At 39.0% G+C, this 18,959-nt stretch overlaps 1 protein-coding gene across 2 annotated transcripts in view; it reads right to left on the bottom strand.

Moving 5' to 3' along the window:
- Positions 1-5,508: 5,508 nt before the first annotated feature.
- Positions 5,509-18,959, bottom strand: part of LOC138741660 (actin-binding protein WASF3-like) — a 69,833-nt gene continuing 56,382 nt past the window's right edge. For both annotated transcript variants that reach the window (XM_069896002.1, XM_069896001.1), the window contains exons 6-9: positions 17,098-17,273; positions 14,693-14,947; positions 8,781-9,157; positions 5,509-5,804 (exon numbers count right to left, since the gene is read on the bottom strand). In XM_069896002.1, coding sequence (XP_069752103.1) covers positions 5,647-5,804; positions 8,781-9,157; positions 14,693-14,947; positions 17,098-17,273 — 966 coding nt within the window. In that variant the 3' untranslated portion in view covers positions 5,509-5,646. The remainder of the gene's footprint in view (positions 5,805-8,780; positions 9,158-14,692; positions 14,948-17,097; positions 17,274-18,959) is intronic.

The following is an 18,959-nucleotide window of genomic DNA, read 5'->3' as shown; positions in this document are numbered from 1 at the left end:
ATAATCTCAGAAAGTAACTCTATAATGCAATGCATCTTAGTCTAGACAATCACCAATAGGAACCAAGACAAGCTGGATGAGGAAAGAGAAGAGGTTTTAGGACTTGTGTTAAATATGTATTTGAAGCCAATATTTATTGCCAGGATGTAATGAATATGGAAATAGACTGTTGTCCATTGGGAATCAATGGATCTCAGGCATTAAAGAATGTGCATAAAAGACTACTTAATCATAGTCGCACTTGTGTGCAAAAGGATTCCTCACCATAGAAAGTCAAGTTTGTAGAGATTCCACTGGGTCAAAGATGTCAGCAAAAGGTACAAGTTACCGCAACTGAATTCCTAATTAACAAACACAAATAGAAACAAACCCTGCAAATTTAATTCTACAATACATTTTTTAGAGGACACATTATGATTCATTGCTCTGGGCCTGAAGTTGATTTCCTTACCTAAAGAACTCTGTTGAATCAGATGGGTTTTGTTGACAATTCAGTACTTTTATGGACATCATTATCTAACACTGGTTATTTTTTATTTAAATTCCAGACTGAAATTTAGCTGCTGTGTCAGGAACTCTGGTTTCTGGATTGTTAGTCGAGATCACTTGGTTACTAATCCAACAGTCTGATCATTGTATTACCAGTCAGACCATAGCTATCATTTTGATTCTCCAGTGCAGAATGTCATTGATTTAGTGCATATTTTAATAGGTACTTTAACATTTTTACAGGATATTTTGAAACATTTAATTGCATTATTCTTACATTTCATTCATAATTCATATTGAATTTTTTAATACTTTTATTTAATCCTTCTAATTACTGATTTCTAAATCATGCTAAAATTGAGTTACTTATTAAGTTACTGTTTAATTTCATTGAAATTTGTACAGCATAGAAACAGACCCGTGGGGAAAAAAACGATGGCGGACCTGCCTTCCCAGAATGCTATGCAGCAGAGAAAGGGCTGTATGCCCGGATGGATGCATGGTTTCTCTGCTGCACGGGGTTCTGGGAAGTCGGGTCCACAATTGCCTTTTCCCAGGATCTTTATAAATTGGGCACTATAGAGTTACCAATTTTCCCACGTTGTTTAAAAATTGTCCGCTTATTGCTATTTATCCTATTTATGGTTATCTGTTTCCTCTCTATCTCCCACTGTGACTTTCCCATGATAAAGTTTAATCTTTTCTTCCTTCACATTCCTGCACTTGCACAAGTACTTGGATCATTTCAATCCCACAATGCAATTGCCTGTTTCACACTTGTCTGATTGTAACACCGGCATCTACAGATGCTGGGGATTGTACTGAGGGTTGAGGCCATCGATTCCCGGCATGATATGATGTGATCTGACTCTGGCGTTGAGCTGATTTTGCTTTCACACTAGACACTTTAAAGGTCAATTGGCCGTTAATTTTTGGGATGACTTGCAAGTGTGAAAGGGGTTAAAATACCAGGCTAAAATGTTAAATAAATCCAGCATTTTTTTTATTGGTGTAAACTGGGGTCAGCACTTGCCCAATTGGACTGGCTTCCCTTTTAAAATGTAGATATATTTTTTGGATTTATTCAGTACTAATAATTCTCAACTTTTCACAAATTTACACTTTCTTCCCAGTCATCTAGTCAGAAGATTTGTTACACTTAATCCACTCATGTCCAAGATAAATCCTTTCCATTATTCAAATCCATCTCTGGCTTTTAATGTAACTGATGGTGGCGCCATGTCTTGGAATATCATCTGCGCCACTCAGGGACACTGTAGTCCATCCACTGTCAACAGAGATCCTACCAAACTACACCCCCACCCCCTCACCCCCTTTCTGGGGCCAACAGCACATTTAAGTCAAAGCCTTTTTTTCATCTCACATAACATGAATTTTTTTTTATGTAGGAGAGACATACAGAAGAAACTAAAACTTGACTGCTTCACAGGGAAAGGGGCCCCTAAACATTGAGCGGTCCTCAGGGGCAAAAGCCAAAAAAGGTTGAGAATGGCTGCTGTAGACCTTGATGTGTGACAAACTTTAAGAGGCAGAACTGGTTGCTAGTGGCCACTTGAACTAAGATTTCACAAGCAGGACCAACTTTTTTTTTTAAATGCGAAGGTCATTTCACATTCATGCTATTGGCATCCAGAGCAAAGTGGTGAGAAAATTCACACAAACATCCTATGGATAAAATGCCCATGTGATTTTTCACTTTAAAAGAACAACTTTGGTAGTAATTTGGAGATTTCAATCTTAATGTCAAAATTAAAATAACGTGCTAGTTATTCAGATTTGTTTTAGTCATCGAATTACAGGAAGGATATAAACAGTATAGAGAGAGCGCAGAGTAGGTTTACGAGAATGTTGCCAGAGTTTCAGGGTTTGAGTTACAGGGAAAGGATGAGCAGGCTGGAGCTTCATTCTCTGGAGTGTAGAAGGTTGAGGGGTGATTTTATAGAGGTATTCAAAATTATAAGGGGGGCAGATAGAGTCAATGTGGATAGGCTTTTTCCACTGAGAGTGGGGGGAAGATTCAAACAAGAGGGCATGGATTGAGAGTAAAAGGGGAAAGGTAAGGGGAAATTTCTTCACGCAGATGGTGGTGGGGGTATGGAGCTAACTTCCGGCAGTGGTAATAGAAGTGAGAGGGATGTTAATATTCAAGGATAGGTATATGGACGGGAGAGGTGTGGAGGGTTATGGGCCAAATGAGGAGGGAGATGATGTTTGGCACAGACTAGTAGGGCCAAACTGTGCTGTAAATGGTTATATAATGGTGTAATTTATGTAACAACCTTTTAAAGTAATAATGCATATTGTAAAACTCAAAATATACTGCAGTTATCCATGTGGATACCACCCAGCATTTTTTCATTTGATTACATTTACTGTATTTCAGTGCAGCTATGCTCTCATGCTAACCGCAACGTTGCCTTTCTATCTGTCAGCACCTGTGCCACTCTTTCAAAATTCAATTTGCAATTTAAAATGGTCTGAACACTTGCTCGTCTTATTAAAATATATTTTTTCCTTGTTCATCTCTTGCCTGTTTGGCTGTTCCTTATTTAATTGCACCTCCACCTTTATCTTGTTGGTTTTGAAATGTGCAAATCAGCTCATTTTTAAAAAAAAATTGCTCAGGGTGTATATGTCGCCAACAATGTGCATGCTTATTGGTCATCCCCAACTGTTCTTTTAAAAAAAAAAATTAGTGGCAGGCCACCTTTTGTGTATGTGGTAGTCTTTTAAATATGAGCAAGTTAAAATATTTTCACAAAATAAGATTTCCATTGCATTGATCCTTCTTTCCATCTTTGTCATTCTTACACTCTACTCCTTATTCCCAAATGTCTCTCCCCATTACTGTTCGAGGAGAATTTTTTGCCTTTAAATTGTCTCGGCAGTTTTATCTCTTGATGATTATTATGACATCATTCAGGAGCTTCCTTTTATGTCTGAAAAGCACTCATTCTCCTCTTTACTCAACATTAATTAGCTGGTAATTTTCCCTCTTATTTTAGATTAAATTGCCTTGTAAACATGTTTTTTTTTTAATAATTTTGGCACAATTAGAAATGAGCAGTAAATTATAACCTTGCCAGCAATACTCAAATTTAATTTATCAGAATGTGGGCATTACTGGCAAGGTCAGCATTCACTGCTCACTTCTAATTGCCATCAAACCGAATGACTCATTAGGCCTTGTCCAGTATCTACTTTTGCTACATATTCCTTGAGTGTGGAAATAAGGGAAGAAGGAGTGAAAAACTATGTGGATGGTGGTGGGGGGAAAGAAACGGAGGTCAGGAGAGGGTGAAAACTGGGTGTGTGTTCTCATGCACTGAAATAATCAGTAAATAATTTAGAATGTGGGGAGGAGGGGTCATTGGGTATGAAAATTATGCACCTTTAATTTCGGTATGGTTATCCATTTTGGGTCTCTTGAATGAAAAACTATGGTCTAATCTTTTGATCCAATTTCTATCTGAGCACCGCATACATCGGTTCAATGACAGCACACCCTCCCCCACCTCCAGTTTAAATTCCATATGGAACCAAGAAGGATGAACAATACTGCATATTCTTGGTTCAAATTTCCCAAAGGGCAGGATCTCAACCTGAAATAGATGCACAATATTATTTTTATATAAGATTTGCACAAATTAATCAAGTGCAAATAAGTACAATTTCCAGGCAAATTTTGTTTTGATGTTTCTCCCTCATTTTGAATAGACAGCTGACAGTGAACTTTAACCGAGTGCATGCTATTTTTGGCTAGCCCTGTATTAGAGGCTTTTAATTAGAGTATGTTGCACTCTTCCTATGGTCTAATTTCATTATACTTCTAAGGTCATGGCAATAGAAGGATTTATAGGGACCTTTCTGCATGGGAAATACAGAATGACCAGATGGTACTGATTAAGAAGAAATTAAAAGTTTGAGCTCAGGGGTCTCTAATCAGGAACAGCAAATAGAGAGGCGTCCAACAGTGGAACACAAATATTAATAAGACATTAATAAAAACATCCCTATCACCATTTTCAATCATGTCATGGAAGTGCTACAAACAAGTATACAGCATGTAGATAGAACAGCACCTGTATCAAAGTTATGAATGTTTATTTTACGAAAGGAATAATTTAAGATTTATTAGTGAGGCAACAACTTTGGGACCCATCAAGAGGCAGGTGATACTTTGAAAATGTAGGGTTTCCAGGTGGAAAATAAATGGAATGACATTGCACTTTTGTATCTGTTGTTGAGGTTAGGGACTAACATCATCATCTCAGATTATGACTTTGAAATGATTTTAGTTTGTATTTCAAATATCTCAAATTTTAATTTTTTTAATTAGCTGGGAACTTTACTACATCCATAAATATTTATCTTTCACTGCAAAAATAACCTAAATTGTAACTTGAGGCTTGTGTTGATTACCTGATACTATTATCTGAATTACTCAAATTAACTAAAAAGAATTAGTTATTATTCATTCACAGTGGTATGAGCTCACCACTAGATTGTCAGTGACCTGATTGTTGACCTGTAATGTCAGAAAATCGCAGTCCTGGGCTGCAGTATTTAATATCAGGTTAAAGGCAATATTAACTTATAGAACAGGATCTCTAGCATTTTTCAATTATTCTGTGACATAAACTACAGCAAAATTTCTTTGTGTTTATGTTAATAATAATATGGACAGCCAAGATCTTGTGTATGCACAATATAGGAGGAATTTCACTTATTTTTGGTATTACATAGCATTTGTTCAACAAAAGGAACACCTAAATTTAGACTTCTGCCACTGATCAGATGAAGACATTTGCTTAAATATAGTGAACGATTCTGGATGTACATCACCATTGGAAATATAAATCCAATACGTGTTCACAAGAGCACATTCTAAATCATAGAAATATATAGAAGCCATGCTCATAAAAAGCACCTGGCATTTTACACCAGAGGCAGGCCAATAAACAATGTTATTTATTTTACATTTTTAATGTGTGCTTTACTTAGGTGTGGTTACAAGGGATACATCAGCTAAAATATGTAAATGTATCTGCATCCCACACCTTGAAAAACAGAAACCCCCCCCCCCCAAGGCTGGGTCACTCCAGATAACATTTCTCAAATACGTAAGTAAACTTGCTAATCAGACCACTCATTCTCGTCCAGTTCGGAGTCATCGTCAGACTCACTATACTCTACTGCAATTCTGCGAGACAAGATGGTTGCCACATCATTCCCTACAGGCTCCTTTTTGGCTTCTTGCTCTCGCTGTTCTTGTACTTTTCGAAGCTGAATTCCTGTAGTAGATAAGGCCTGGTTACAAGGTGTCTTTCAGTTTTTGGCCATTGTACAACTCAAATGAAGAAAAATATAATGAGGAAACATTTGGGAAGGTAGATTTGTTTACTTTGGAATAGAAACGTTAAGTTGCTCATTTGAAAATTTTATAACTTGGAAATTGATTTATAAATTTTATCCAGGCAAAATGTCATTACATTGAAATACAGGTTGTACCTCTTTAATCTGGTTATGTTGTGATCTGGCCATTGCTGGACCACAGAAAATGCCAAAAAACAGAAATTGACCCCTCAGGGAACCCTCTATGTAACCTTATGCCTTCTTGACATCCTGAAGGGCTAAAATACAACTGAATATAAGAAATTAACAGGACTATGACCAAAATGTTTGGCTGCAATGTACATTAGTGTTGCTAACAGCGCCACCCTGGTGGCAGATCCACAAACTAATGGTGGCAGATTCAAAACGTGCTGGACCACAGGAATTGGTGAACCCCAGAGTGCCAGAGTAGAGAGGTACAACCTGTATTCAACTTGCTAAGACTTACAATTGTATTTATAAAAGGAAAGTTATATGAAATGTGTCTTAATGAGGAGTAGAGAATTGCAGAATAGGTTGCTAGGCAAGGCAATCAAACACATAGTATAGGTAGACTGGTTGGTTGGTTTATTGAAGTAAGAGCACAACTGTAATACTCCTCCCCATTAAATTGTGACCTTTCAGCTTTAATGCAGCTTAGTCACTGAGCAAAAATGTAGATATAGAAACAGGACATTTGGCTCTTGGGGCTGCTCTGCGATTCAACAAGATCACAGCATTATCCTGCCCTGTTCCCATAATTCCTCGATTCTTCGAATATCCAAAACACTCATTCTCTATTTTGTGCACTTCAATCAAGTCACCTCTCTTCAAAACTCTAATTTTTATTTTTTTTCTATTGTATAATCTTGAAATCATTCAACCCAGGGAAACAGTGATCAAAAGGGTCAATGAGATAAAACCTTGATTTCCTCAAATAGTAGAAAAAGAGAGTCTGATGGGTCAATAATTACTGGCATGTTCTTGGATAATGAATTTTGGGAAAATCAAAGTTATATTTGCTAATCCAAAAAAAAGTTTCCTTGATGATCATACTCTTGCTCAAGGTTAAAACTCGTACTTTATTTACTGTATGGTATATTTTAAAATATCAAAATTGATAACTTTGAACTTTTTTTTAGAATAGATATATAGAGATAGATAATGAAATTAACTTATTCAGTGAGTAGAGACACTAAATGGCACAATACTGTCCCTTACTTGGGTTGTGTGTGCACGTGTGTGCTCATTTTCACCTGTGAACTTAAATCAGTGATTTCACTTTTATTCCCTGCTGCCACTAGGATATGCTTGTGATTTATCATACAGTGAAACTATTTCAATTTTTATACTCGCATACAAGATCAGTCTACTCATCATCAAAATCATTGTCTTAATCTCAGGAGAGAAACTTTCTACAGACGTTTTTTAAAAAACAAACCTACCTCAGCTACACTTCTTCACAATCAATCCCCTGTAAGGATTCTATTCTTTCTTTTAATTTCTGTCTCCATCACATCTTCTCTCAAGATAAGGTCTCCCAGACTAGATAATTCAAGATGTCCTCCTTAAAAACATGGCTTCCCCTCTACCACCATCAACTCAGCCCTTACCTGCTCCTCCATTTCCCATATATCTGGCCCCCTCTACCTCGAGATGCAACAAAAACTGGATTAATCTTGTCCTTGCCCATCACCCCACCAGACGCATCTTCCCCTCTCCACTTTCCTTCAGGATCACTCCCTCATGACTCCCTTGTCCACTCATCCCACAAATCACCCTCCCCTTTGACCACAAGAAGTGTCACACTTGCACCTCCCTCACCACCATTCATGACCCCAAGCAGTCCTTCCAAATGAAGCAACATTTTACTTTTAATCTGCAGGAGTCATCTACGCATCTGGCGCTCAGTCCACATCAATAACAGAGATCTCCCAGTGGCCCACTTCTGCACCTACATGTCAGTCTATGGCCTCATGCACTTCCAAACCAAAGGCACTCATAAATTGGAGGAGAAACACCTAATATTCCTGTGGTGAAAGGCATTTGCGTAGATGTATGGACTGGCCAGTCCAAACCTATCTGACTTTCCCTAGCCCCTCCCTTGGCTCCTACCTGTATTTCCCAATAAAGGTTGGCATGCCGGACTTGCCCCCTCTTGCTCCTGTATCTGGAACCTGGCCAAGTCATGTATCAGTCATGCTCAGGTTTTTGGTAATTAAAGCCGTTTAATTACTCCACCATGTCAGCGTGATTATTGTGTGTACCACAGTTCCTTCTGGGCACTCTCCAACTGGATGGTTTGAACATCAACTTCTCTAGTTTCTGCAAGAGCACTACCAGTTCTCCCGTTCTTCCCCATCCCCCCCATCTCCTTTCCTCCAGCTCTACATCCCCTACCCCTCCATTCACAGAGCCATCTCCCCTCCTGAGAATTACTCTTGGCCCTACCTCTCTTATCTACCTATTACCTCTTGCTTTGGGCCTGTGCTCTTCTCTTCCCCCCCCCCCCCAATTTTATTCAGGCACCTGCCAACATTTTGCTCACACCTTGATGAAGGCTCAAGCCCAAAACGTTGGTGATGTATCTTTATCTCTGCTATATAAAACAGACTGTTTGACCTACTGAGTTTCTCCAGCATTATGTTTTCAAGTGTCTGCAAACTAAATGACATTAATTGCCTGAACTACCTTTTAATAAAGTTTTACAATCAGTTTAATCCTAGATTTTTTTGGCATTCAATCACTTTGAGCTTGATGGAATTTAGTACAATTAGTAGATGCTGATGCACTCGGTTCTTTAGAGCGGTGATGGAGCTGCTCCAAAGCATCTCTGAGATCAAATGTCATTTAGTTAGCCTCCATTTTAAATGTAATTAGAACTGAATGCCACTCACCTCTTCGAATAGCAGCAAGCAAGTCACTTCGAGCATCACTGATTGGCATTAGAGTTGCTTGGGCTTTCTTTATTTCAGTCACAGATGGTGGTGAGGCAGTGTGCAAGGGCGATGGAACCAAAAGAGGTGGGCCAGGTGGAGGAGGAGGAGGTGCAGCAGGAGGTCCAGGAGGAGGCGGGGTATAAGACGATGGAGGTGGAGGTGGTGAAGGGGTGTATGTGCGGCCAACAGCTGCCACCGAACTGAGTGCAAGAGGGGGAGGTGCAGAGATAGGACTGTCAAAGGCAGTTTGGGCTGAAGGAATAAGAGGGGGGGGTGGAGGTGGAGGAGCAGGGACAGGTGGTGTGTAGTACTCTGCCAACTGCACTGGCTGTGCACTGTAAAAAGAGGAAAATATTAATCAACGGATGTTTGAGAGTTAAATATCAAATGCTGGCATAGACAGCAATTTTTTTTGTAATTAGCATTTTAATGTTTGTTATCTATTTATACCTGTTGATAATAATAAAGTTTAAATTACACTACCTTCAATTTAAAAGAAAAAATTCTGATCAAACTCAAATGTTCTGCACTGAAGTGGTTTTCAAAAGCTAAAGAAAAATGCACATTTATCAGAAAGACAATTTTGCTGCAATGTCAGAACATTAGATTAAAATTTTCTCAGATGTGATTTTTCAAAATAAGTTCCATAAATATCTGCTTTATTGGCCATTGGTTTAAAAAATGGAAAACAAGCAGGGAAAGGTTACTGAAACAAAATTGTATAAAGTAGATTCAAATAACAACACTGGAAAATTTTGGATATTAAAAACTCCACTGATGTGATTAATCCAAGTAAATATGAACACAATGTGTTTGGGGCAAAGAAATCGATTTACACACGAGTATCTGGTAGTAAAGTGATCAAACACATGAATGGTAGTATTGGGACAACACTCATTTTCATGAAACTGATGGACTGCAGGTAGGAAAATGCAGCTCAATGGCTCAGAACAAGTCAGTGCTCCTGAACTAAGTGAAAAAGATGGAGATGGCAAATTTTCTCTGTTTCTGGAATGGGGAAGAGTGGGTGGAATAACATAAAAGAGGAACAACACAAAAGATAATAGAATAGAGGACAATTCTCCATCTTGAGGATGGCCTCCATTTTATGTCAATGCATATTTGAGGAAATTGGAATAATTTATATACATCAATAAACAGAAACCCATGCCACCCAATTAACCTTCTAATCCTGTATATTTTGGAGAGTGGGAGGAAACAAGGCAACTGGAGAAATCTAACAAATCACAGGGAGAAGGTACAAACTTACAGACAGCAGAAGATTCGAACCCAGGTTACTGGGTGCTACATTAACAATGCCATTATGTAAAGCAGTGGTTTTCAAACGTTTTTTTCCCCACTCACGTTATGGGAATGTGCGTGCACGCGTGATGTCAGGTACAGAGTTTCAGAGTGGTGCCATGTTCAAATTAAGAAACACAGGCTTACAGCTCCTGTCTAGTTATGTTATTTCCAAAGGGGAAATACACAACAAAGTAGCAGTGAGGATAAACCCTGGACGATAGGCTCTACATGATTTTGTAAAAAGGATCTCAGAGGTGAAAAGAAAAGGGACGATGTCGGGCTACAGTGAGATGGAAGCACGTGCTTGGCAGGAAAAGGGAAAAAACTTGAGGAAGATGACAAAAAGTGAGAATAAATGCTGAATTTACTTGTATTTGAATATTAGGTAGTTAAAATGATGGAAGGATGATTTAGAGAATATAAAGAAATGTAAAACTGGTATGAATATGTGGATAGGTTCGATATGTACTGCATTGCCCATGATGTGAGGGATACGGAAACCTGCAATAGAAAACAGGTGTTGTTTTTAAGTGAGGTGGGGGGTGCAGAACGTATGGTCGGATCAGACCCTATTGGCACTGGCAAAAACAAATACCAAGTCTTATGAAGAGTTATGTGACCTGGTTGGAGAGAATCTGTCCTCAGACCAGTGGTGATCGCGGAAAGATAGAAATTCTACACCAGAAAGCAAAAGACAGGCAAAACAGTGAGCCAATATTTTGCTGAATTGCTTAAGTTGTCGGAGACATGTAGTTTTGAAAATTATTTGAATGAGGCTCTGAGAGTCTTGCTGACCGCGATGCCCAACAACGATTGTTGAGTCAGAAAAATTGGACATTAAATCCGCCTATGAGATAGCATTGAGGGGAGCATGTGGTGACGAGAATGCTTCTGCTATGGTAGGAATAACCACAGCCCTGATGATTTATCACAAAAGGGACAAGTGCTAGTTATGTGACAAGGAGGGACACATCAAGACAGTGTCCAAGACAGAAAGAAAATAGAGAAAAAGTGGGTCACCGAGGGAAGAAAAACCAGAAATTGAAGTATAAAAAAACAATCCTCCAGTATTAAATGACAAAAGTTCCAGCAGTGAGCCAGAGAACCAAAGTAACTCCAAGAAGGACAGAGCATTGGCAGTAAAGTACATCCGTGGTGCAGTTGATCACAGGTCAGAAATTTTTATTTGTATTAAAGCTAACAATGAACCAGTCTAGATGAAATTCAACACAGGGTGGCCGTGTCATTAATGTGGAAAGACCTGAAAGACAAACTACTGCCCAAACTTGAAATGAAACGGTCGGATATAGTGTTAAAGACAGTTACAAGAGAGAAAGTCAAAAGTCAAAGTGCTAGGGAAATGTAAACATCAAGTATAAGGGATAGACCAGTGGTTCTCAACCTTTTTCTTTCCACTCACATCCCACTTTAAGTAATCCCTATGCCATCGGTGCTCTGTGATTAGTAAGGGATTGCTTAAGGTGGGATGTGAGTGGGAAGGGAAGGTTGAGAATCACTGCTCTAGACCCAATTGTTACTGAAATATTTTGCTTGAGAAAAATTGTCATGGCCCATTTCCTTTGGAGTTATGAAACCATGCACAAAACGAGTCAATTAGCGACGATTAAAACAGTGCTTTTCAACCTTTTTCTTTCCACCCACATACCACCTTAAACAATCCCTTACTAATCACAGAGCACTGAGATTGATCTTAGGCCCCAAGAAAGGCATTCCTGTGTTTGCAGCGGCAAGAACTCAAAGATGGCTGATGGAGCTTGCGGTGTACGATTATGACCCAAAGCCTCGTCCAGCAGACAAGAATGGTCATGTAGGTGCATTATCATGCTTACTTGCCTCTGCCTGAGGCAGAACAGGCAGAAGGGAACATTAATTGAATGGCAAAAGCCACAGCGATCAACCAAGTACAACTTCACCACTTGCCTATGTCAGCAAAGGTATGGAAAGAGGCTACACTGTCTAAATTTCACCTTGAATGGGTGGCCAGAAGCTGATAGTATTACCCCTGAATTGAAAGCTTATCATGCAGCAAAATGAAATATCAATTGAAGAGGGTTCCCTGCTGTAGGAAACAAGAATGATCATCCCTAGGAAATGGCAAGAGGCAATGCTAAAGGATCTCTACACCAATCATCCAGGAATGGACTGGATGAAGGCACTGGCACGCATGCATGTCTGGTGGCCATCAATGGACAGTGACATTGAAAAGATGCTGTGGAGAGGTCACATCTGCTAAGAAATGCAAGCAAAGGCAGCCCAGGCTGAAACTAACCCATGGAAATGGCCATCACGACCATGGCAATGAATTCACATTGATTTTGCTGGTCCATTTATGGAGGAGAATTTCCTGATTATTGTGGATGCACATTCCAAATGGCCTTTACTGGTGCCAATACGGTCAATGACAATGGAAAAAGCAATTGAGGAACTACGAGGTGTGTTCACAGGTTATGGATTACCCATAGAACTGGTTTCAGACAATGGACCTCAATTTGTGTCAGCTGCTTTCAAACGGTTTCTGCAAGGCAACAATGTGTGACATTATCTGCACCCTAGTACTAACGGGGAAGTGAAGCCCTTCACACAGATGTTTTAAAGGGCAATGAAGGCAAAGAAGTCACGTAAAAAAAAAACACGTAAAATTGCAGACTTTCTGTTATCATACAGAACAACACTGCACTCCACTACATAATGCATGACAGCAGAAATGATCTTTGGATGCAACCTTGAGAACCGACTTACTTCAGTACATCCAAACATTCAACAGTCAACATCCCCAGGTAAACTAACAAAAGCTCTGGAGATTGGAGAAAGAGTATTAGTAAAGGATTTCTAGGAGAATACAGAAACATGGATAAGAGGCATGCTCCAAAAGAAACTAAGTCCATTTTCATATTTGGTACTTTTGGGGGGACCAGATATGGAAATGACACATCGACTAGTTAAGAGCAATCAAAGACTCCATCCCCATTGCCATGGCGGATGATTCCCTCGGGCATTCTGTTTTGGGCACAACCCAATGATAATGCCCCTGAGATAGCCGTGGTACCATCAGCACAGGAACAAGATGCCGGTTCTCCTCTGGAGAACTCATCTGCACCAGAGGAGTTGAAAAATCATACTCCAGCTCATTCTTCATCCTTGAGAAGATCCAAGAGATAAAGAATCTCTCCAGTACATCTAAAAGACTACGTGCATTGACTTAAAGACTTTATTCAGTACATCTTAAAGATTATGGGTGGTGACTTTAAGACTTTGTATGTTTCCAATAGTTGCTGCGATTAGTTAATTTTATATTTATTTACCAGTAAGTACAAAACATTTTGAGGGGGAAAGAGTATTAAGGGAATGTGCATGCATGTGTGACATCAGGTACGTGGTGCATTGTGGGGAGAGTTTCAGAGTGGCACTATGTTCAAATAAAGAAAGCTTACAGCTCCTCTCCAGTGATGTTATTTCCCTATGCCATCGGTGCTCTGTGATTAGTAAGGGATTACTTAAGGTGGTATGGGAGTAGAAAGAAAAAGTTTGAAAACCACTGTTTTAATCATACCTGATTGACTCGTTATGTGCACACAACTCCAAAGAAAATGGGCCAATGACAATTTTTCTCAAGTAAAATATTTCAGTAACAACTGGGTCTAGAGCAGTGATTCTCAACCTTCCCTCCCCACTCACATGCCACCTTAAACAATCCCTAACTAATGCACCTCTGGCATAGGGAATACTTAAGGTGGTATGTGAGTGGAAAGAAAAAGGTTGAAAATATCAGTGTTAACCCAAGGCCAGAATACGGGGACAGAGGCAATGGCAATAGTGGTCTGACGACCAGCACTAACCCTGTAGTTTGCTTATGGACATGGGAAATGTACATCAATTTATTTTGGCCTATGTCAACATGGGCATTAATCTTCCAGGTCATTGAATGTGTAAGCTTCCTCCCCAAGAGGCCATCAAGTTTCCCGAAACAGGTGTAGTTTTATGTCTGAGCTCCAGATGCTAAAGGGATTGGTATTATGTAAATAATACCTGTTAATTTCCAAATAAATAATATTTCTCAGCCTGGTCCAAATATGGTGGCACGGTTAGCGCAATGCTGTTACAGCAGAGGTGTTTGGGACCTGGGTTCGAATCCTGCACTATCTGTAAGGAGTTTGTTCATTCTCCCCATGTCTGCATGGGTTTTCCCTGGGGCTCTAGTTTCCACCCACTATTCAAAATGTACCGGGATTGGGTGGCATAGGCTCGTGGACCTTTTAGTGCTACAAGTCTAAATTCAAAAAATATTCTACGCATTGTTCACTTTTGTTTAAATGGGGAAATATGCAGTTTGACTCTGGGAAATAGAATTTAATCTGAACATTACCAGTGCAACATTCAGAATTAAATAGCACAAGGCCACCAGCCTGATTCACAGGTTCATTGAAAAGAGAAAAAATATCAACCAAACATCAAACTCAAAAGTGTATTCATTCCTTCACCCAACACATAACTATTTACTCTTCTATTCATTCTCATGCTTCAATAACAAGTATTGTCTTGATTACCTGTACTCTTTCAGAAGCTGAGGTCTTGGGCCATTAAGAATAGCCTCAGTAGGTTGAGTCAGGTGAGGTTGCTGAGCTCGAGTGAGTGAAGTTTGCCTAATATTTGTGGTAGGTAATCTGTATGCACGATCCTGTGCCTGGGTTACAGCTGTTAAAAGCTCTTTGTTATCAGGTACATAAGAAATGGCAGATTGCTGAACAGGATGATTTGGACTAGCTGGATAAGAAAGCTCTCCAACATCAGATACAAAGGACCTGTCAAGATAATCCAAGAAAATGTTAGTTATTTTGAAAATAGTTGGGCAATAAAAGTTCCTTTTCTTAATTTATTTCCACAATTCTTAACCACATCTAATTTTCTCACAAGTTGAGATATTAGAATAGGGGATCAGGGACATTAATAACTCTGTCTTCACGGGTAAGATCAGCCAAATTCAAACCAAGCAATATAAATGATCTCCAAGCTAGGATCATAAAATCTTATCATGTACAAGGGACTTAAATATTCATCTCCAGCTTGGTATGACCAGCATTTTTAAATACCTCCTGTTGGCACAAGCCTCCTGCCATCAGTGAACTTGGTATTGTGCACCTGATGACAGAGGTAAGAATTTATATTTAAGCTGATACCATAGGACATTTTGAAGTCATCCTTGTTTGTTAGGTACATAACTGGTTGGGGGGGGGGGGGGGGGGGTGCATTTCTTCATCTGCAATGTTTGCCTTGGGTTCATTTACTGTGGTTTTGTTTTTCCAGTGTCTTGACATCCCAACCAACCTTGTCTTTAGTTTTTATTTCTTTCAATCATCTTGTCTAGATAGGTTCCTCAGCATTGCTCCAAAACTTTATACTTGCAGTACTTCTACCATGATCATTTTATTTCTCTCTTCATGGAACTTCAAGGATCATTTTATCCTAACCACTACAGCATTTATGTGTCGGTACATTTCAATATTGCACTAATTGGAGTTATACAAAGATAACTTTTCCCTAATTAAAATTATGAAAACATCAGGTCAAAAACATGATGAAGTTTGCCTTCAAGGTTACAACAATCTGATTGTTGAGGCTTTCACAAATTTAATCTGATATGTATGTTAAATTTAATTTAATTTCTGATACCACAGTGTATTTATTGTATGTGTTGAAACAGGAAACTGAAAGAAACTACACCTTGAAGAAAACTTAATTTTCAAGATATGTCTTTATCTTTCTAAATTTCATTCCCCATTCTGACTGGTCTTGTGCTCATTATAGTGTTAAGGCAAAAATAGGTAGATTGATTCTCTTTTAATTTTATATAAATAATGGTTTAAATTCTATCCCTTGATCTATATCACTTTCCATTTCCAAGTAGTACTTACAATAGCCAGTCCATCAGTTGGTGCACTTAATTTCTTTCCATTTTCATTTATGCCAACTATATCTATATTTCAAGTTATCAAACTTGTGCATTTTGATGCACCCCTCCTAAAATTCTTTTAAGACTCTGCTTGTACTTCATCAGACACGATCCAGCTTTATTAACAAAAATTTATGTTGGAGTTGGTTTGAGTTACTGATAAATGTCATCAGCAAATATCTATCATACTATATGCGAGCCACACAACAGTAGGGTATATGCATAGCATTCTATAATGGTAAAGGTTCCATTATTGTCACATAATTCTACATTTTTTAAGAATATAACATACATAAAATTCTTTAACTTTCTCTACTGTAAGGAAGACAGAGTTGCCACTTTGTCAAGCACCCCTCACAGATTGAGGTCCCAGCAAGGAATGAACCACTGAGCTATCGGAGCCTCAGTTAATCTAAGGACTCACTTCTTCCATTTGAAAAAGAAATTGGTGAGTAGTCTTTATCATAGACCTTGGTGAACACATGTCAATTCTCCAATTGATTAGCTTCCTGTAATCTCATTGCCTACATGAACCTACTCAAAAAGTGACAACTTAAGGCAACTGTGGTTAGCTCAGTGACTTGGTGTACTGTAAAGGTTTTTTTTAAATAAAATGCCCAAAAAGATTAGATAAATTCAAAAGCTAAAGAAATCAAGGATTACTGGTGATAATGAATAATAGTGCAGTTGATAGAGGTGTTAGACTGGGGAGTGGAGAAGTGGTGGGAGCATAGCGGTTAGCGCAAGCCTTTACAGCACCAGGGATCGGTATAGACTGGGATTCAAGTCCCACACTACCTGTGAGGAATTTATATGTTCTCCCTGTGTCTGTGTGGGTTTTCTTCAGGAGCTCTGGTTTTCTCCCACTGTTCAAAACGTGCCAGGGTGTAGGTTAATGGGATGTAAATTGGGCAGCACGGACTCGTGGGCCAAATGTCTAATTTTTTTAAAATTACCAAATCCAGAGAAACAAAGTTCTTGTCGTGCATCACTTAACCCTACCTAGTATCTGGTGACACAGATCCTTCAGAAGATGCAGCATGGTATGGCGATGGAGTAAACCTGTGATCAGCTCTAAATTCTTTATCACGTCCCATCACATCCCACTCCGGCCGCCTGGTACGAGCTTTGCGGACTTTCTTCACCTCACGAGTGGCATCTTCCACCAGTTTTTGTTCCTAGCGGAGGGGAAAAAAGAAACAGAAATATTTGCACAGCACATTTCAATGTTGAATAGGACCAAAGAGACGTATGGCGTGAGATGGATGGAGAGAGACTTGAAACATACAGAAAAATGTAAGAGTGAAAACTCCAGCAAGTGAGGATGCTCCAGGTATCCCTGCATCCAGGTATTGGCTTTGGGCAACAACAAATTTGAAAGAAACACATTCTATATTCCATTTGTAAGAAAAAGTACTGATTAACTCAGAAATGTGTTTGATGCATTATCTGCTATATTTAGAATGCAGACACACAAAATAGGTGGCATGCTGCACTCAGCTGTCAGCAGGTAGCAGAAGATAAAAGTGTCAACTTGCATAATATGACTAATATACAATGAAAAGCCACAGGGCAATAATTTCTCCTTTTGGAGCTTTGGATTAACAGAATTTGATTACATGAACTAATAAGAATTCTGTTGTGACTAAATTTGAAGAAATAAATCTGGAGTGAAACAAGAAACATAGAAAACAGGTGTAGGATTCGGCCATTTGGCCCTTCAAGCCTACACCGCCATTCATTACGATCATGGCTGATCAGTACCTGGTTCCTGCCTTCTCCCCATACCCCCTTGGTCACAAGGGCCAAATCTAACCTACACTTAAATACTGACAGGGAACCAGCCTCAACTACTTCCTGTGGCAAAGAACTCCACACATTTAGAAATTTTTCCTCATCTCAATCCTAAAAAACTTCCCCCTTATCCTCAAACTATGGCCCCTAGTTCTGGTTTTTCCCAGCATTGGAAACAAAATCTACAGATCCTGTGATTGTGGTCAAAACATAGAAATGCTGGAGCAACTCAGCCCGTCTCACAGCCAGCATAGTAAGTAAAGATATATTACTGACATTTCAGGCCCAAGTCCAAGCCTGAAACATCGGTAATCTTTACTTCCTATGGACAGTTCCTCCAGCAACACTATGTTTTGAAATAAATCTGGTAATGGTTTCTTGAAAATAAATGGTGTGGGCAGACTTTCTTTTGCAATAGGAGTTTGTATCTGTTTTTATGCGTTTTATTCACACTTGTATTTCTGGTTCTCAATTATTTCCCCATGCACAAACAAGGCTGAATAAGGTGCCAGTCATTTGCAATAAATAGCTATCCAGTCTTAACGGTCCTGATTTATACTCTCAAATGATTAGCTACTAGCACATCAGTCACTACAAAGGCCAGATGTTTTCTCCATACAACATTCCCTGCATCAATCCATTTAGTTTGAGTTGATAAATCCATTTGTGTTGCTGCCTGGATCCCAATTTCAGATCGGAATGAATCAAACCAGATATGCAGAAAACAACACCAGCAGTTTTGAAAAGAAAATCTTCATAAAAGAGATCTTGGGTTCAATCCCCAGTCTCTGTTGGAAAGCTGAGCTAACCAGGTAGCCAACATGGTGATTTCAAAAGTGGTCTCAACATCCCAGTGCTAGACAAGAATATAAATCAGATTGAGTTAGAGATCTTGGAACAGGCAAAAATGCAGAAACATTGGAAGAGTGTGTTTTTTAAAAAAAAGAGAGATGAGGACAGTTTATAAATGAAAACACAAAATTGAATAAGGTTTCAAAGCCCACCAGACAATTGCACATCTATCAGCCAGAGAATTTAAAGTATTTTATTCAATGTAAACTTTGTATTTC

The sequence above is a fragment of the Narcine bancroftii genome, chromosome 8 (assembly GCF_036971445.1).
Source record: "Narcine bancroftii isolate sNarBan1 chromosome 8, sNarBan1.hap1, whole genome shotgun sequence".
NCBI lineage: Eukaryota > Metazoa > Chordata > Chondrichthyes > Torpediniformes > Narcinidae > Narcine > Narcine bancroftii.
This window is presented reverse-complemented; position numbering and strand designations above follow the sequence as displayed.